This window comes from Thalassophryne amazonica, chromosome 1, assembly GCF_902500255.1.
Source record: "Thalassophryne amazonica chromosome 1, fThaAma1.1, whole genome shotgun sequence".
Lineage (NCBI taxonomy): Eukaryota > Metazoa > Chordata > Actinopteri > Batrachoidiformes > Batrachoididae > Thalassophryne > Thalassophryne amazonica.
Window position 1 is genome coordinate 81560180 of NC_047103.1, and position 21337 is coordinate 81581516.

Consider the following 21337-nt stretch of genomic DNA (forward strand, 5'->3'; position numbering starts at 1 on the left):
AGGAATCAGAAAATATGGCATCTACCAAACAAATCACTTTGACTTTGTAGTTTTGAATGCAGAATGTTCTCAGTTCTATCATGACAAAATCCAAACAACATTGATCACCTGCTCGATGGTCAATCATTCCATCACCATGTGGGCAACATGATCAGTCTTCCTCATTGGTAGCAGTTAGAAGTCATCCCATCCTTGGTTCATATTCAAGGCTGTCTCTAAAAAAAGCTGCCAACTTTGGCAGTATTGAAAAAGCTGCACCCCCAATTTATGTAAAAATGTGACTAGTACATCCATGGCAGTGAAACACGTCCTCTGCAGGTGCAAATGTTTTTCAACCATCAACTTGCATCATCCTCTACAAAACACAAAGTCCTGCTGGAAAAAAAACCCACGTGACATATGGTCCCAATGAAGTTGGGACGCTGTGTAAAATTTAAATAAAAACAGAATACAATGATTTGAAAATCCTCTTCAGCCTATATTCAATTGAATACACCACAAAGAAAAGGTATTTAATGTTCATACTGATAAACTTTGTTGTTTTTCTGCAAATATTTGCTCATTTTGAAATGGATGCCTGCAACTCATTTCAAAAAGTTGGGACGGGGCAACAAAAGACTGGGAAAGTTGATGAATGTTCAAAGAACACCTAATTGGAAACAGGTGAGTGTCATGATTGGGTATAAAAGGAGCATCCCCAAAAGTCTCAGCCATTCGCAAGCAAAGATGAGGCGAGGATCACCACTTTACAAAAATAGTCCAACAGTTTAAGAACAATGTTTCTCAATGTTCAGTTGCAAGGAATTTAGGATTCCATCATCTACAGTCCATAATATAATCAGAGGATTCAGAGAATCTGGAGAACTTTCTACACTGAAAAAAGTGAAACACAGTGCACTTCATTCAAAGGACTTATTTACATTGGTCTAATGGAAAATTGTGGTTTCCAGTTTAAATCTGCTGGAATCACTTTACAAAATCATAAATATACATTGTGAGAAACTAAAAAAATTAGCTGTAACAAATTAAATACATTTTTTAAGTTGATCCAAAGTAGCATTTTTTTCAGTAACGCGACAAGGCCGAAAACCCACATTGAATGCCTGTGACCTTTGATCCCTGAGGCGGCATTGCATTAAAAACCGACATCATTGTGTAAATGATCTTACTGCTTGGGCTCAGGAACACTTCAGAAAACCATTGTCAGTTAACACAGTTCGTCGCTACGTCTACAAGTGCAAGTTAAAAGTCTACCATGCAAAGTGAAAGCCAAACATCAACAACATCCAGAAACGCTGCCACCTTCTCTGGGCCCGAGCTCATTTGAAATGAACAGACGCAAAGTGTAAAAGTGTGCTGTGGTCTGATGAGTCCACATTTCAAATTATTTTTGGAAATCATGGTCATCATGTCATTCGGACAAAAGAGGAAAAAGACCATCCAGATTGTTACCAGCACAAAGTTCAAAAGCCAACATCTGTGATGGTATGGGGGTGTGTTAGTGCCCATGGCATGGGCAGCTTACACATCTGTGATGGCACCATCAATGCTGAAAGGTACGAGGGCTGTCAATAAAGTAACGGTCCTTTTTATTTTTTTCAAAAACTATATGGATTTCATTCATATGTTTTTATGTCAGACATGCTTGAACCCTCGTGCGCATGCGTGAGTTTTTCCACGCCTGTCGGTGACGTCATTCGCCTGTGAGCACGCCTTGGGAAGGAGTGGTCCCGCCCCCTCGTCTGATTTTCATTGTCTGGAAATGGCGGAATGAAAAGGACTTTTTTTCCATCAGAATTTTTTCAGAAGCTGTTAGAGACTGGTACCTGGAAACCATTCGAAAAATTTATCTGGCTTTCGGTGAAAATTTTACGGGCTTCACAGAGAATAAGGTCTGTTACTACAGCTTTAAGGATGCTCGGCGCACCGCGCTCCAAGCTGCGATGACGAGGCACAAACCACCGGACCATTTCTAAGCTGATGGCTCTGTGGATACGAGACCGTCGTGTGCTCTTTCTCTGGTTATCACAAGAGCTGGACATCAGCCATTTTCTGGCAGAGTTCACTTTTAACAAGAGATTTTGTCATGGAAAGCCGCGCGGAGGCTTCGCGCGTAAAGACCGATTCGCTTTGGAAGCGAGACAAAGGAACACCTCCGTTTCGGCGTGTCATAGGACAAGTTTGGACATGTCTATCTCGGCTTTCAATGCTTACCAGTCCAGTAAGTATCAGTGAAATTGTGGAGAGCTGGACAAATAAAAAAGGACCGTTACTTTATTGACAGACCTCGTACATCCAGATTTTGGAGCAACACATGCTGCCATCCAAGCAACATCTTTGTCAGGGATGTCCCTGCTTATTTCAGCAAGGCAGTGTCAAGCCACATCCTGCACGTGTTACAACAGCGTGGCTTCGTAGTAAAAGAGTGCAGGTACTAGACTGGTCTGCCTGCAGTCCAGACCTGTCACCCATTGAAAATGTGTGGCGCATTATGAAGCGCAAAATACAACAGCAGAGACCCCGGACTGTTGAACAACTGAAGTTGTACATCAAGCAAGAATGGGAAAAAATTCCACCTGCAAAGCTTCAACAATTAGTGTCCTCGCTTCCCAAACGCTTATTGATTGTTGTTAGAAGGAAAAGTGATGTAACACAGTGGTAAACATACCACTGTCCCAGCTTTTTTGAAACGTGTTGTAGGTATTCATTTCAAAATGAGCAAATATTTGGTCAACACAATAAAGTTTATCAGTTTGAACATTAAATATCTTGTCTTTGTGGTGTATTCAATTGAATATAGGTTGAAGAGGATTTGAAAATCATTGGATTCTGTTTTTATTTATATTTTACACAACATCCCAACTTCATTGGAATTGGGGTTGTAGATCTAAGCAAAAATTTTACATGTTAAATTAACATTAAACCTAAAAGTGGGGAAGAGAAACATTAACTTGTTGGATCGTATCTGTGCAGTGAAAAATCCCATTAAGTATTTTCAGTGTTTTTTTATTTATTTATTTATTTTTTGGTGAATCTATGGCATTTTACTTTGCAACAACGTAACAAGTGTGACACTGCCGTTGCCCTGTCTTTGTTGTTGTTCAGTGGTGACAAAATGTGAAAAATGAAACACTTTTGGTTTAAAGAATAGGCGATCAAAGATAATGAAGCAGAAAAACAAATGAAAGTTTGTGGTCAGGAAACAAGAAGGTGTCAAAAGGCACAATGCCACAGATGTTGAAAGCTGTGGAGCAGAAGGTAGGTGAGCGCAGTGGCAGAGGAGTGTGTTTTTGCGTGTGTGTGTGTGTGTGTGTGTGTGTGTGTGGAGAGAGAGCAAGGGGATCACGGAGATGAAAAGAAAAAAACACTCCCAGAATGCAGGAGGTGGAAGAACTAACCAAGAGGAGGTTTTTAATTGGCTGCCTAGAGACAATCGCTTCAGGCAGAGGAATTAGTATGCATGAGATCTGCACGTACAGAGACAGAGAAAGAGAATAAAGGGAGATCACAGTAGCATCACAAAGAGTGAAGGGAATTAATTTTCTGTATTGCCCCAATATGAACCCTAAACTCCTCAAACTCAACTTCTGGCAAGGTAAATCATGTTGACAATCAAGAACTTAGATGGTGATAAAGCCCATTATTTCTGCAGGATTTCATTAGTTCTTATCAGAAGGACTTTCCTTTTTGTCTTTCAGAGTACCCCTGCTCAGGCATGCTGGGAATGGTATCTGGGCTGATCACTGATAACCAGATCACTGCATCTTCACATACGGACCGGAGCTGGGTACCAGAGAACGCCCGTCTCTTGACGAGTCGGACAGGGTGGACCCTGTTGCCCCAGCCCCAACCTTTCACCAGTGAATGGCTTCAGGTGGATCTGGGTGAGGACAAGCTTGTCAGGGGGTTGATCATCCAGGGAGGGAAGCACCGTGAGAATAAAGTGTTCATGAAGAAGTTTCGCCTCGGCTACAGTAACAACGGCTCAGAATGGAGGCTGGTGCTGGATGCTAATGGCAACAAGCCAAAGGTAAGAATTTTCCACTTGTTTCTTCGATGATTTTAAAATCAGAATAGCGCATTGCACTCAGAGTACAAACCTCCACCAACACTGGTTTGCAATTCCACAAATTTTTACCTTGAATAAGTCCTACTAGAGGTGTGTTTTCATATCCTAAATTATAATACAAAATATAGATCAAAAGGACTTTTCAATGAAAATCAAATATCCACTAAATCTGCAATACAGATCAGATGTGGTTCAAACTTAGTCTATTCATTGAGAGCGCCAGTTTGCACCTCATTGTCACAAATGAGAGTGATTAAGGCACTTTTGATTGAGATATAATGCAAAATTTACACCAAATGGGCTTTTCAGTATTAAATTCAAATGTCCACAAAATTCACAATCCAGATCAGATCCAGATCAAACTTTGTCACGCGATAGTGAGTGCCAGTCTCACTACCTTGAAAATTTAATCAGTTCTTGCCTATCAGGACATGAATCTTAAGTAAACATTTCATAACAATTTATGAAAAATTCAAACAGACAAACAAGCAAACAGGGGTGAAAACAACCTCCACCCAACTTCATTGGTGGAGGTAAAAATCAGTAGCATACAGTGAAATTATTGATGCAGCTGAAGGAGATGGAGTAAGCCCTGAGGCTCATTTGTCCAGATTTTTTTTAGCATGGAGCAGATGACAGTCTACAACTCCCCTTGGAATGGAAGGGACAGACATCCAATGTAGTTTATTTCCCCACCCAAGGCCCGTTTCCATTACAGCTGGGTGTACTGAGACAATGCAGGTTAACTGTCTTGTCCAATGACACAGACAGATAGCATGAGCAGGATTTGAACCCAGGTCTACATATTGGCAGGTCAGCTTCTTATCCACTCAGCTGCCTGCTCTATGAATGGAACCTCAAGAGCTGTTTCTCTTTTTAAAGCAATGATAACTGGCCTGCCCTGTGATGGGACTAGTGCCCTGTCCAGGGTGTACCACGCCTCACACCCTGTGACTGCTGGGATAGCCCCCACCACCACCCCCAGTGACCCTTAATTGGGGTAAACGGGTATAGAGATGGATGGATGGATGGATGGATGGATGGATGGATGGATGGATGGATGGATGGATGGATGGATGGATGGATGGATGGATGGATGGATGGATGGATGGATGGATGGGCCTGCAGTGGAATCCATGACACGGTCAGTGTAATTGTACTGCAGCACTGATTCTACTTCAAACTTCTGGTATTGAAGTTTGGGTCATTAAAAGCCACCTTGGTTCTACAGCTACTTAAAGTAATCACTTCAGGAGCCGCTACTGTTTGTGTGCATAAAGTTCTGCATAAGGCAAATAGGACATACTCGGCCTCCCCTTTAATGTTGCGAAAAATTATTCCAACACATGCTTCAAAAAATGTCCCTCTCATACTTCGGATCATCAATTCCGATTATGATGCATTTAGTCAATTTCCACCAGAGCATTGCACAGCACAGTTGTGAGTCATTCAGCAGCCATTGCGAGTCAATTTCAGCAGTGCTTCGAATCACATTAGGATAAGCATCTCTCGAGTCTCGCTGCATCCTTTCCCACTTCTTCCTCGCTGCTTTGTATTCTGCACAACACATACTGTTCAGCACTTTCAGTGGATAGTGAAACATCTGCAGAGAGGAAGGAGGAACCAAGAGAGTCAGAGTGAAAGGGAGGAGAAAAGAGGAGGTAGCAACCCAACATTTATCTGCCAGTGTCACAACACACAAAGAAAAAAGACTCCAATACTTTCCACAGCGTCCGTACCCCCTACACATGAGGAATATACAACACAGCACATGCACAGTCACACGGGGTTCCAAGAAGAGCTGCAGCAGCCTGTCCCCAATTACAAGCACCTCTGACAGGGCATAAATCTGATCCAGATGGGCTGATGGTTGATTTATGATGAGAGTGAGAAAGATCTATATCCTCCCATCCTAGTTAGCTGCTTCTGTTCCCTTTGCTAAGAGGTTCCCAACATCTACAACATACCAGGCTCCTTCACTTGATCACACCTATTAATCGACTTCTATCAGTCGCTGAACTCTAACTTTGCTGGCTTTTCTCTCACCCCACAATCCTTCCGTTTTCCCCTCATTGGTTTCATCACTGGAGGAGGATCTCAAGCAGATTTGATAAGGCTGACATTGCTTTTAACCGAGGTGAATGTCATGCTATACTCATCGTCTTCCAATGCATTAATTGTCTGGGCTTTAAATGTCAGCAAAATGGGAGAGAGTCAATCATCTTCTACTGTTTTTCCCAGCAGTCACCCATCTGCTTTTCACTCTTCTCAATTTTAGAAGGCAGGGATAAGTGTGACATATGATTTCTACATTTAGAGCCTTCTGTGAAATAATCTTAGTATTTACAATATGATAAATATAGTACTTTTCACACGTTCTTGTTTTCTTTGTACCAGCTCTTTGAAGGGAACAGTAACTATGATACTCCTGAACTGAGAAATGTGGAGCCTCTGCTAACCCGCTTTATCAGGATTTACCCAGAGAGGGCAACTCCTGCTGGAATGGGCCTTCGACTTGAGCTCCTAGGCTGCGAGATTGAAGGTAGGTAGACTGCAACCTCATTCACTGCTCTTATGAAAACTATATGATTGGTCCGCTGCATTTGACAGCAAGTTCTTTCAGCTCCTCCATATTTTTGCTAAGTGTTGCCACAGCAGCTTCGATTGATGTATCATGTATACTGAGATACATTTCTCTACATTGTGCCCAGTGAGTCAAAATGTCACATATTCAAGAAAATGTTGATTTCTCAGAATTCAGAAGATGGAGAATCACATCCTATTTTTTCTGTCAGGCTCAAAACTTCTCATTTGCCCCTCATACACTAACCATTGCAAACCTTATATATTTTTCCATGACATTTTGCGTTTGCAAGTCAAAAGCCCAATCCCAAAACTCTCCCTTCACCCCAGGTACCCAAGTGGTAGGTTGAACCCAAAACTGCTCCAGACATGCAGGACAATGTCAGGTGATATGGAAATGTGATGCTGATCAGTTCCTCATTCTAAAATTCAATAGCATACGTGGTGTCCAGTGTGGTGACAGGAAAAATTCCAACGGACATAATCCCAACTTATCATTACAAAAGTGGACAAAATCCCAGTTTCACAAAGAAATCTAAATATAAAATATAATAGGCTTAGGGTTAGCGTTAGTGTTCGTGTTCAGGTTAGTGTTAGGGTTAGCGGTAGTGTTAGTGTTAGGGTTAGCGGTAGTGTTAGTGTTAGGGTTAGTGTTAGTGTTAGAGTTAGTGATTGGGTTGGTGTCAGGGTTAGTGTTAGTTTTAGGGTTAGTGTTAGGGTTAGTGATTGGGTTGGTGTCAGGGTTAGTGTTAGGGTTAGGGTTAGTGTTAGGGTTAGTTTTAGGGTTAGTGTCTTACATTAATGTAGTTGATACCTTTAAACAGCTATGGTGTCATCTCAACACAGTGCTCACGTTTTGGCACCTGATAATCTGATCACTACTTTGAAAAAGATGAAAACTCTTAACAATTGAGATGGGACTCGGAATAAGACTGGGATTTTGTCCATTTTTTGTAATAAGGAGTTGGGATTCTGTCCACTGGGATTATGTCCATTGGGATTTTGTCATGGAACCATCCAGTGTCACTGTCGCACTCAGTGGTGACATTTATCTTTCTGCCTGCAGTAATTACATTATCTTTCCACCACAATGACCTTCAAGATATTTAGGCTTAAAATTCCACTTCCCAGACTGTGCACACATGCATTCGCATCTGTTATGACTTGACAGAGACACATGCAGGTGAACCATCCATCATCTGAGCTAATAATGTGACTCCAAGTAGCTCCAGTGTCTTGTCATTCTTACAGTCCAAGTTATTTAAAGTGTGTGAAGGCTCCCAGTGTTGAGCCAACAGCTGTGCAGTTCTTGCTCTTTATCCCTCCGAGGGTTCGTCATCTTGTTTCTCTGTAACGTCAAAGCTGCCCCTATAGCTAACAGCTTCTGAAGGAGATCAAATGAAAGCCTACCTGGTTGTGTAGGATTATTGCAGCCTGGCCCCCATCATACTCCTTCCAACTCCTGCCTGTCTTTCTTCTTTCAAAGGGCCGCACACACTTTGCTATCTTTAAAATTAGCCCATCTTTTTCCTCAGCTCTTTATCTAACTCTCTGGAAGCTCATTGTAGCAGAGAAGCAGCTCAGCGATATAAGAGTGTGTAGCAGGCTAGCCCTAAATGGATTTACATATTGGATTTCAGGGAGGCCCGTTCTGTTGTAAGCCTCATGGACTTCCACCGGGAGCTTTAGTCAGACGATAATGCTTGTTTTCACTGTTAATTCCAAACACACACACAGAACTACTGCAGTCACCCTGCCAAACATGTGGTTAGAGCCACGTGCGCACAATCACACTTATACACAGGTGCTTGTGCAAGTGTGTGTCTGCGTACGGAGCCGTAGCAGGAGGACTAAATCCTCATTTCTGTGAGAGGCTCCCCTGATGCAGCCTGACCCCATCCCTGACCTTCTACACCCTGAATCTGACAGGGGCTGATCTGCCTCATATTTCATCTGGCAGAGGAACAGAAAGAGAGCATTGCCTCTCACACATGTGCACGCATTCATAAAAACACACACAGACACACTCTTCACACAGATATTTTCAGACAGTGTTCTATCTGTTTGTGCGTTTTCCTCCCTGTGCACTGGGGGAAGCCGCTTCATTACACAGTCACCGTGAAAACACACGCACAAACACCACAGCACGGCTGTGCAGCAGCAGAGCACAGAGTGGATCTCCGACCTGCCCACATCTAAAAGTGTAGCAGGCCATAATGATAGGCTGCTGTGGTAGCCAGGGCCCCTGCCTATAAGCAATCGCAAGCCTTTTTCCTCTCTCTCTTTGTGTATCTTTGGGTTTAAGGCACCCAAACCCTAAACATCTTGCTTTTAGCTTTGGCTCTATTTATACACCCACACCTCCTCAACTCAATAAAAGGAGGGATGCTAATTGCTCAAATAAGTGAAAACCCCGGCTTAGATTTAAAACAAGACTACTTCAAGTTTCGTGAATATTCCATGCACTCAGCATTGCTTAAACCCCCAAATGAGTGAGTGAATAAGTGTCAGTCTGGTAACTTGCTAACACTATAGCTCACAAACTATTAAACATATCAGGTTTTGCATTACAGTGAGTTGTAATATGATGATGAAATAATAAAATTTTGGTGTATCTACAATCACCCAATCATGAGATAATGACATTATGTCTACCCTGTGTCCCCTTAAAATGTATGATCCCGTTCTGCCACCCAGTGGGTGACATCATAGGTGCTTATATATGAGACTTTTATTTCAATATTTTTGTCTCATCATCATGTGATCACAGCCTCATTGGACAGAAAAATCCCTGTCTACAATTTGTTTTTCACTTATGTGCCACAGCTCATCTCAGTGCATTGCCTTTCCTGTAAGGTTTTTTTCCTGGCTAGTAAGTCATTATATTACTTGTTTAATTTTCCCTGCACTAATGGCTTAGACCCACAAAATGTGAGTGAGCCAGCCCATGAAAGACTGTAAACACAATAACCCACAAACAAACACTTACAGGAAATTGCAATTTTTCATGAGAGCAAATATTAACATGAAGATGAAGTGATTACAAATCAGTCTGTTCGTCATCAGTCATTATATTTTGACATATTATTGATTACCGTTTTGTCACTCGGTCATCTAATCTTGAAATCCTGCTGACTCATCATCACATGATGATGGGTTCAAAGTATGGCACTGACAAATCTCTACTCAAAATGTATAAGCATTCAGCGGTGATTCTCATCACAATGCTGTACAGTTAGTGTTGGGTCCTGTACTGACTGCTAACACAGTACCTTACTTATACTGGAAGAATAGACTGGAAGTCCAAAAGTACAGATGGGAGACCCCAAAAAAGTGGTGGATGATCAAGCTGAGAAACTGAGGGACTTCCATATCTAGGCCATTGAACAGGTGCTATCGATGGTTGCCAAGGAGCAGATGTAGGCAGTCATGATGCATGTATCAACACCAAAGGAGGATCAAAAGCTTGAGAAGTACCGCAAAGTACTGAATTAAGAAATGTGGGACCAAAGTGGTTCCAGTGGTTATGGGAGTATTCTGAAGGTGCCACCTGATAGAGTGCATTCAGCAGATAAAGGAACAGGCTTTTAATAAAGTGTGACTTAAGATTTAGAAATGTGAATCACATCATTCCCCACATTAACACATTTAACTTAAATATAGCCTGTTACCTGTTGCCTCTTTGTGTCTGTGTAGCTCCTACTGTCCCACCCACCACGCTTGTTCCAAATACAACTCCATCAGACGAGTGTGACGATGACCAAGCGAGCTGCCACAGCGGCACAGGTGATGACTACGATATGACAGGTGCTAACATCGCCCTCATGAGACTGCCATCAATCATTCCTCTCGCCACGTCCTGGGTCACGCTCATTGATGCCACCAAAACTTTCCAAATGTCTTCCCTCTCTACTGCAGATTTGATATCGCATCTAATCTGATATCACTTGTCCTGTGTGCTCAAACACACACATACACATATGCAAATACAGTCAGGTCCATAAGTCTTAGGATGGGGACACCACAGTGGAGCTAAAGTGAAATTTTCAAGATGTTCTTGTAGTGTAGACCATCTTTAATTAACAGGGTTTAACAAAAATGTGACATTGACCATTTAGAAATTACAGCCATTTTAATACATAGTCCACTCATTTTCACAGCCTGTAAATTACTGAACAAACTTGATAAGGGTATTATTGCAAATACAATTCATCGCTATCACAGCCAGTTTTCTTTAGACAAGTCTGGAGGTGAATACATGAACATTTCCAAATCACTGAATATATCTTGAACTTTATTTTTTACATCAGTCATCAGGAAATACAAACAATATGTTACTATGTGGTAAATGTGTCTGGTAGGGTTGCCAACTGTCCCTTGAAAAACGGAATCGTCCCTTATTTGGAAATAAAAGTGTGCGTTCCGTATTGACCTGAAATGGGACGCAGTTTGTCCCGTATTTCTGTGAGAATCAAAAAGTCTGTAAAATGTCAATGGAATTGACTGGCGCTTTATATGGAAACTTACGGTAAATTTGATCCCAGCCTCTCTCCTGCTCTTCACCAATGAGCTGACAGACACGAGTTGACAATACAGAATCACTCTTATCTCATTGGTCGAGGGACATCTGCTCGCAAGAAGATACCGTCGTCATGAGCTGACGACGGTCGCTGGACGACAGTAACAAAGCGCAGCATGGCTGATATCTAATCGATACAGACACCGACACTGGCACTGCAGATATGCCTACGGACAGCAATGTCTGTAACGTCGTTACTCCTCCTAAAAAAACAAAAAAAAAACAAAACAAAAAAAAAACAAAAAAGAATGCAAAAATACAGGCGCGAATGAGAAAAGGAAAATGGCTGTGTGGAAAAGGTGCGCGACAACAGCTAAGTATTGTAAGTATTGTTTACTTTTCAAACTTTATTTTTTGCACTTTTTATTACACTAAATATGTAAATGTGCACTGTTACATTGTTTTGGATGATGCAAATTTTCTGTTGTTTTGTTGTTAAGCACTACAGCGAGATTTTTATTTTATGCTTTGAAGCAGGACAGAATGCTCATTTTGAAATTGTGAGTGAAAATTTATTTTGCACTAAAAATAAATTGCTAAATAATAATTTCCACGTGTTCGTATCAGAACAAATGCATGTATGCATCTACTTAAATTCAGGGTCAAGTCAACAGTCAAATGGTTAAAAATCATTTCACACAGACGCTGGGAAGGGTGAAGGCAATGGTCGGTCGGCCCTGGCAGTGAGGTGTCCCTTATTTATTTTTCAGAGAGTTGGCAACCCTAGTGTCTGGTGTAGGCAGCTCTCAAAAACTGAGTGACCGTGCAAGAAGGAGACTAGTGAGGGAAGCCACCAAAACAACCAGGCAAGCAGTTATATTTCTCACATTAACTTGTGACTTCTGAAAAAGGATCGACTGTATATAAAAATGGCCATAATTCCTAAATGGTTAATGCATTTTTTAAATTTATTTATTTATTTTTGGGGTAACACCCATCTTGACTGTGTCATTTCAACTCTATTGTGGTGGTGGTGTACAGAGGTAAAACTGCACTCCAGTTTCTTAAGAATCCAACTGAAAAGTCACATTGCTAATTGGATGCTAATTACAGGACTACTGGCCTTTCACTCAAAGTTGTTAACTCATAATTCATAATCTGGCTACAATAAATTCTGACTCCATTCATCTCTGTCTTCACTTCCTCCATGTCTTATCCCCTCTAACCCAGTAAGTATGTTCCCACTAACCCAGTAACTGAGCCTGTCCTACCACCTGCACTCCCCATTAACAACCAGCAGTCTCCAGTGATGAGCAGGGCACTGTCTTAACCATGAATTTATTAAAAAGGTGACGGATACGTGGGACTACAGACGGCAGTTTTGAGAATGAGGGACAAAAAGCATGTTTTTATTAGAGCCCGACCGATGTATCGTTTGGCTGATAATATCAGCCAGTGTGTTGTACGTGTCAGTGTTATTTTTGCTAACATGAAAACTTTTATTCCACCAACCCCTCCCCCCACCCAAAAAAATATGCAGAAATACACTTTGACTGTTGGAAATGGTGTCATTACATGGTTTGGCTCCAATGGCATTGTTTGTGGTTAGTGCACTTCGTTTCGGTGCAGAAGGTTCCCAGTTCAAACCCCACCTCTGCCACATTTCTCCATGTTACGTGAAGTTTCGTTTTGTTACTTACTTACTTTTATATAGTGCTGTCAAGTATGGTTGGGACCCCGTCATCCCTAACCCACAGAAACAAAGCCATTCATTTTCAGTCAGAGTGAGCATTTTACAGTAAAACGTGACAAGTGGTTACAGTGCCCCTAGGATGGGCAAAATAGATGAGAAGTCTATTTCATGCAAATTCTGAGCGATGCAACAAGGCGACTGCCAATCCAAGTGAAGGAAGTGTAATGGCCATGTGACATATGTTGGTTGGTTTTTGGTTATAGGTATTTGTAATAAAGTTTATGCTTAACTGTAAAACATCAAGTCTCAATTACATTTCTTTGTTATAAGAGTTCGATAATGAAATATTTTTATGTATGTTTGTATATATATATATATATTAGTGTCATCATTTTTTTACTCCCTACTAATATTGGTATCGGTATCAGCCCCAAAAAATCTATATCGGTCTGGTTCTAATGTCTAATGCATGAATGTATTCTGTGGATGGATGCGGATATGAATAAAAGTTGAACTCTGTAACAGGCTAGGCTAACTGTGCTACTGTCCCACGATAGGTGGTGCCACAATGCCAGAGACTACTACCGTTGACGTAAAAACCATCCCAGGTGAGGAGAAAACTCCTACTAGAAAACTATTACAGCTGAAATGTGCAATGAACTGATGGAGGTTTATTTTAAATTCATGTCCAGGTTTGTTCACGAGTGCCAGCTGAAGGTGTTTGCTGTCCTTGAGTGTTTGTCTGTTATTAAAGCTGATGATGTGGCCCTGAGAGGTTCCTGCTGTCAGGGTGAGGGAGGTTGCGTGATGCAGGCCTAGCTGATGATTAGCACGAGCACTCTGCTGCTGCCTTCTCAGCATAATCACTAATCACTGGCCCAACAAGTACACAGTAAACATGGCACAACACAGGAAAGCGCAATGCAAATGACCACAGGAAATTGGGTATGGTCTGGGGTATGTGCATGAAGGCAAACACACATATATTGTACTGTCTCCCATTGCGAGGTGATGCAGCAACAGCCAGCTGAGACGCTGTACCCCAGTCTGACCTTGGCTAATGGACCATAGGTTCCACAAAGCCCTCTTCACTCCATCAGCTGGCTGTCGCTGTCATCCGCTGAAGCTCGAGCTGTAGTTAAACATTAAAGTTGAGGTGCATCATCTGGGAGTAAGCGCTTCTCTCGACTGGTCCGATGAAGAGCCTTAAACAGGCCCATGTGTTTGGTTATCATGCGATGCCAATGTCAGAGGATATGGAATTTGTTAGAATTTGCCGAGAGTCTGTTCTTTGTTTCATCATAGACTCTCTCTATATACAGTGGTCCCTCGTTTATCGCGGGAGTTGCATTCTAAAAATAACCCGCGATAGGCGAAATCCGCGAAGTAGTCAGCGTTATTTTTTTACAATTATTATAGATGTTTTAAGGCTGTAAAACCCCTCACTACACACTTTATACACTTTTCTCAAACAGGCATTAACATTTTCTCACTTTTCTCTCCTGTGTAAACACTCTCAAAGTTCAAACCTTAGTAGAAAAATAAGGCCAGTATTATAGAATGAAACCAAAGATCAAAACCTGCTTTCAGGCCCAAACATTTGTTTGAGAAATAAAAATAGAATATTTTCCTATAAATAATTATGATGGCTTTTAGAACTAACGAATTTAATTTTAACGATCAACCTACGAGGTTGGACACATAAGAAATTATTAATATTGACTCACCAGTATCTCCATGTCCCAAAAGCCAGGGGCTGTGAGCATGGACCAGGCCGCCGGGCCACCCGCCCTCGACCGCCACCCAATTCTCTCTGCACCCGACCCCCATGGCCCCCTCTGCAGGTGGTGAACCCACAGGAGGGCGGGCCCACGTCACTCTTTCGGGCTGAGCCTGGCCGGGCCTCAAGTGGAGGAGTTTAAGTATCTCGGGGTCTTCTTCACGAGTGAGGGATGGATGGAGCGTGAGATCGATAGATGGATCGGTGCAGCATCTGCAGTGATGCGGTCGCTGTATCGGACCATCGTGGTGAAGAGAGAGCTGAGTAGGGGGGCAAAGCTCTCGATTTATCGATCGATCTACGTTCCGATCCTCACCTATGGTCATCAGATTTGGATCATGACCGAAAGAACGAGATCGCGAGTACAAGCGGCCGAGATGAGTTTCCTCCGCAGGGTGGCTGGGCGCTCCCTTAGAGATAGGGTGAGGAGCTCGGTCACTCGGGAGGAGCTCGGAGTCGAGCCGCTGCTCCTCCACGTCGAAAGGAGTCAGTTGAGGTGGCTCAGGCATCTTTTCCGGATGCCCCCTGGACACCTCGCTGGAGAGGTGTTCCGGGCACATCCCACTGGGAGGAGGCCCCGGGGAAGACCCAGGACACGCTGGAGGGATTACATCTCTCGGCTGGCTTGGGAACGCCTTGGGGTTCCCCCGGAGGAGCTGGGGGAGGTGTGTGTGGATCGGGAGGTCTGGGCGGCTTTGCTTGAGCTGCTGCCCCCGCGACCCGACTCTGGATAAAGCGGAAGAAAATGGATGGATGGATAGATGGACTCACCAGTATTTCACAGTTCCTCTGATCGTGCCTCTGCGTTGTGGCGCCACTCCGCAGCGTGTTTTTCCACTGAGTCACACCTCAGTGCAGGTGTATTTTTCCAAGTGAAGAACACAGTTATTGGTAGTTGTTGGCACTCTTTTTTCTTCTGGGCAAGAAGATTCTTATAAACAGACACGCAGAGCACAATGCGCATGCTCTTTCTTCGCTCACTGCCTCCGGTGTTACCGTTGTGGGACGGATGCGGGACCCGCAAAGAATCCAAGTCATTAAAAAAAATACAAACCTCTCTCAGTGGCCACCGAGCTCTGCGGCTGCGGTTACCGAGACCATGCACCGCTGCGGATTTTTCCACAATAATTCTATCCTTGCGGGCTGCTGGAGCGCTCTGCATCAAAACAGTGAGCGTAGTCTCTGGACCTGTTGCCAGATTTTGGCCACAACTCCACACAGCAGACAGTGGGGCGAGCCCGCAGACTCGGTAAGCGCATCGGAGGCAGTGAGAGCAATTGCAGTGATGCCGACTGGCCCGCCTGATGAGGACGCAGAACACAATGCACTGTTAAAAAAAAAAAAAAGAAGAAGAAGAAGCATGCAAAATTGCACTAAAAAAAATCCGCGAAACTGCGAGGCAGCGAAAGGTGAACCGCACAGTTAACTGCACAGCAAGCCATGTTGTCACAGATATTTGTAATGTTCAGAAATTTCATGCACGGTTGGTCCACAGCAGCTAGCAAGCATTGCTAGCAGCTGTTGCTAGCGGGGCTCTGGAGTCTTTTCTGGTCTCCAGTTATCTTAACAATCCTTCTGATGGTGAACATAATTGCAAAGCTGTCATTCAATGCAGCCAAGCCCCCAACTGTTCATAACTATGTGGCTTAAAATATTTTAAACTAATCAGTTATTTAAAAAAGAAATCACCCTCTGTACAGTTTTCATGAAGGGGAAACTAGCTAAACAAACCAGTTTAGTTAAGAGTCATGTTGCCGTTACCATGAGTGAGAAGTGTAATGTGTTTGATGTCTTCCATCACCATCTGTTTGTGGGTGTGTGTCAGGGCGGGCGTGAGCCCGTCACCAGGAGCCGTTGGACCCGCAATACAGACTCCCAGACTTGACTTGGGTGTAAGTCATACGGATCCACTGAACCAACTGCTACACATCGATCACAATAGCTTTATCTCGAGGGTTTAAAGCCTCGTAATAAGCTTTCATTCTCTCTATTTTCTTTCACGTGCCAGCCGTGTAGTAAATAAACGACGGAGACGGGAGCAGAGTCATTATCTATCAAAGTACTCACGTGTCCTGAATGCAACATCATGTGAGGACTGATTGCTCTCCTGTCACTCACAATTCCACGCCCCTCTCAATCGAAGCCACGCCCTCCCACACCAGAACAGGGCCAAAAGTTTGAAACTGAAAAAATAAGATCTGAAAGTGAAAAAGATCTGAAGGTGAAAAAAAGAAATTTGAATGAAATAAATTATTTGATCAAAAAATTACAGAGCTGAAACAAAATTTTATTTAAACTGAAAAATATATATCTTACACTTATTTTATTTTGATACTTTTTAAATGATTATAAAATTCAAGAACAAACATTGAATTTTCAGTTTCAAAATGTATTTTTTCAATCTTTTTTATTTTTCAGATTACAAAACTTTAATTTTCAGTTTCAAAATTTATTTTTTCAATCTTTTTTTATTTTCAGATTACAAAACTTTTGGCCTTGATTTAGCTCCATATGAGTCCCCACGGGTGATGTGCTAGTGTTTATTTATGCTATAAATTTGAAAATTTTAACATGGGGTTCTATGGGAGTGCATCACTTTCGGAGCCAGCCTTAGGAAGCCATTCAAGGAACTGCAAGTTTTCTTTCGCTTCAGCATTGGCTTGTTGTTTATCAAGCAGTGATGTGAGTCATGCGGCTGCTTCTCTTATCCAGAGACTGTTGGTTGCCTCTGTTAAAATTTCCCAAGTATGAGGGGGTGAACACCCAAAGCCACTTTAATTGGGAATGGGATTTCTTAACAAAAAAGTGGCTTGGCATCTAAGCTGCGGTTCCTCATGAGAATTCAATTCTTCGTGTTTAATGAGCAAATAGAGTCATTGCCTGCAGAAGCCTGTTAAAACCTTCCATTTATTAAAGGGAATAATGGCTTATATATTATTCCATTTGGAGGGCCACTTCGTTGTACTTCTAAAGGCATCACGGGCTGTTGCTAACATCCCGAACATCTTACTCCCTTGTGTTTGTTGGAACTCTTTCTTCATCTTTTTTGAGCAGTGGAACTCACTGGCTGAGCTCCCACACATTTTCTTACCTCCACAGAGCTTTCCGCAGCATGGCGTGTGTCTGTGGGGGATGCTGTTGTTGAAATGGGGCCGCAGCACGGTTACTGTAGCTATCTTCAAGCCTCAAGTCCCTGCTCTCATTAAAATCTGGAGCTCTACGGGATTCTGATTTGTTTCTGAATTGGACAGCATATGTCCAGATTCTGTCTACCCCCATCTCTATCTTTACATCAATTCTTGGTGTTAGTACGTGCTACAACTTTCTTTCTGTACCATATTGTGTTCCTTGCAGGAAATCAATAACTATAACCAACAAATGTTCTCTCTTATGTGGGCTGTAACTTGTTTTCAATGTTACTTGTCCTTCTTGTGTTTTTTTTACTGCTGTTGGATTCTGTTTATGTCCTGCAGACCTTTGCTGCCCTCTAGTGTTTGTAGCTGATCAGGACACGTTTCTGATGTTTTAAATGTAGCATGTAGTCATGTCATGACGGGCACTCCGGTGATTGTTCAGAGATAGCCCAGTACTCTTCCAACATTATAATAAGGAGGGTGATGAAATATGACCTTGTGACACACCTGATGTTTAGCTTCTTCAAATCCTCTGTAGATTTTCTGGGGTTTGCGTGTGACTTTGGCTGGGCCAGTGATCCATCCTTCTGTAGCTGGACATCAGAGGACACTGGCTCTAGGTGGCAGATCCAGTCCAGTGGCACACCAACCCTCAACACTGGACCCAACATGGACCATACAGGTGAAGGACTTTACGGTTGGCACTCACCTTATGGAATTAAGATAATTGCAAATCATTGAGTATTTGTTGGTCAGTCATGCAAGATTTTTTTTTTTTTTAAATCTGGCAGGTGGATCAGGGAACTTCATCTATACCTTAGCAACAGGTCCTCAGGAGACAGAGGTGGCTCGGCTGGTAAGCCCTGTGGTCAACTCCCCAGATTCAGACCTGTGCATGTCCTTTTGGTACCACATGTTTGGGCCGCACATCGGCATGTTGCATATTAAACAACGTAAACAAACGGTGGATGGACCAGCTGACATCCTGCTGTGGACAGTTAGTGGTCACCAGGGCAACCGCTGGAGAGAAGGTCGTGTCCTTGTCCCAAGGACAACCAAACCCTATCAGGTACATGAAACAGTTGTTGCTTTTGCAACATAAAATTCAATAAATTCTTCATAGTTCTGTTTAGAAAGAAAAAACTGTTTTTGTTTTGTTTTTTGTAGGTGATCATTGAAGGACTCGTGGAGAGAAAGAGTTGGGGAGACATTGCTGTGGATGACATTAAGGTTCTCAGTGGTGTCAGCATGACTGATTGTAAAGGTGGGGCTTGTTCATAATTACACTATGATCTAAATCCTGGCTATAACTTTCACTGTGGTTTGATTTCATTTTGGCTGTGTAATTAACTGGAATCTCTACTTGAACAGATCCTGATGTACCTACAGAGCCAATGTTACCAGAAGATCGTTTCAATGAAATCAGTAAGTCGTTCAAAAGAAGGCATGACTTTACATTGTTGGGTATATATATATATATATATATATATATATATATATATATATATATATATATATATATACGGTACATCTGGAAAGTATTCACAGCACTTCACTTATTCCACAGTTTGTTACGTTCCAGCCTTATTCAAAAATGGATGAAATTCTTTTTTTTTTCCTCAAAATCCTACACACAGTACCCAATGTGGAAAAAGTCACATGTACATAAGTATTCAAAGCTTTTGCCATGAAGCTTCAAACTGAGCTCAAATGCATCCTGTTTGCACTGATCAACATTGAGATGTTTCTACAGCTTAACTGGAGTTCATCTGGGGTAAATTCAGTTGATTGTTCATGATTTGAAAAGGCACACAGCTGACAGTGCATGTCAGAGCACAAACCAAACATGAAGGAATTGTCTGTAGGCCTCTGAGACAGGATTGTCTCAAGACACAAATCAGGGGAAGGGCACAGAAACATTTCTGCTGCTTTGAAGGTCTGAATGAGCACAGTGGCCTCCATCATCCATAAATGGAAGAAGTTCAGATCCACCAGGACTCTTCCTAGAGCTTGGCCGCCCATCTAAACTGAGTGATGATCCAGCATTCCTCTATGGAGAGAGGAGAACCTTGCAGAAGGACAACCATCTCTGCAGCAATCTACCAATCAGGCCTGTATGGTAGAGTGGCCAGACGGAAGCCACTCCTTAGTAAAAGGCACATAGCAGCCCACCTGGAGTTTGCCAAAAGACACCTGAAGGACTCTCAGACCATGAGAAATAAAATTCTCTGGTCAGATGATACAAAGACTGAACTCTCTGTCATGAATGCCAGGCATCATGTTTAGAGGAAACCAGGCACCATCGCTTTGTGCTGGCAGCATCATGCTGTGGGGATGTTTTTCAGTGGCAGGAACTAGTAGACGAGTTAGGATTGAGGGAAAGATTAATGCAGCAATGTACAGAGACATCCTGGGTGAAAACCTGCCCCAGAGCGCTCTTGACCTCAGACTGGAATGATAGCAAGACAATGGGCCTCATGTATCAATGTTGCGCACTTGTGGCGTAAATTTACGGCGTAAACTTGAAATACACCAAAGTCGCCGTGACATGTATCAAGCAGTGCGCACCTGCCCATTTCTGGCGTACGCCTGATGTGATCTTGATAAATGCGGCGGGTGGAAACTATCGTAATTATAATAAACACGCCCATAAATATTCAGACTCCGCTTCAGACACACCCCCATTTTACGACATGGAAGCCGGAAAGACGGCAATGAAAAAGAACTCCACCAATCACGACGCGTGCCAATAGAGCATCAAAAGCAGCTGTCGTATCAATTGTTTTGTAGTATATAATCAATAAAGTGTTACAGTGGTCCCTCATTAATCGCTGGAGTTACGTTCTAAAAAATAGCCCGTAATACGCGAAACCGCGACGTAGTCAGCGTTATTTTTTACAATTATTATAGACGTTTCAAAGCTGTAAAACCCCTCACTACACAGTTTATACACTTTCTCAATCAGGCATGAACATTTTCTCACTTTTCTCCTGTGTGTAAACACTCTCAGTTCAAACCTTAGCAGGAAAATAAGACCAAACTGTTTTCAGGCCCAAACATTTGTTTGAGAAATAAAAATAGAACGTTTTCCTATAAATAATTATGATGGCATTTAGAACTAACGAATTAATTTTAACGATCAACGAATGAGGTCGGACACATAAGAAATTATTAATAGTGACTCACCAGTATTTCACAGATCGGGCCTCTTCATCCTGATGCTGCGCCTTTTCCCACTCACACCTGGCTGCAGGTGTCTGTGTCCGTGTGACAAACACAGTTATGAGTAGTTGTTGACGCTCTTTTCTCTTCTGGGCAACAAGATTCTTATAAACAGATACGCAGAACACAGAACACTGTAAAAAAAAAAGGCATGCAAAATTGGACTAAATACTCCGTGAGACTCCGAGGCCAGGACAGGTGAACGGCGTTATAGCGAGGGACCACTGTATTCTCTTTTCACGTCAATAATTCTTGACATGTGGATATTTGCTCGCTCAATTAACAAGACACGCCTAATCTGTCAGATTTCTTTATTTTTTAAATGTATTTCTGTATT

General features: G+C 42.4%; 1 protein-coding gene across 1 annotated transcript in view; it reads left to right on the forward strand.

Annotated features, from left to right (window-relative positions):
• The window catches only part of LOC117512033 (neuropilin-1a-like), a 193174-nt gene that overhangs the window by 166533 nt on the left and 5304 nt on the right, over positions 1-21337 (forward strand). The window contains 8 exon segments of the mRNA XM_034171984.1: positions 3699-4030; positions 6467-6611; positions 10349-10459; positions 13422-13472; positions 18317-18460; positions 18570-18847; positions 18946-19042; positions 19150-19203. Coding sequence (XP_034027875.1) covers positions 3699-4030; positions 6467-6611; positions 10349-10459; positions 13422-13472; positions 18317-18460; positions 18570-18847; positions 18946-19042; positions 19150-19203 — 1212 coding nt within the window.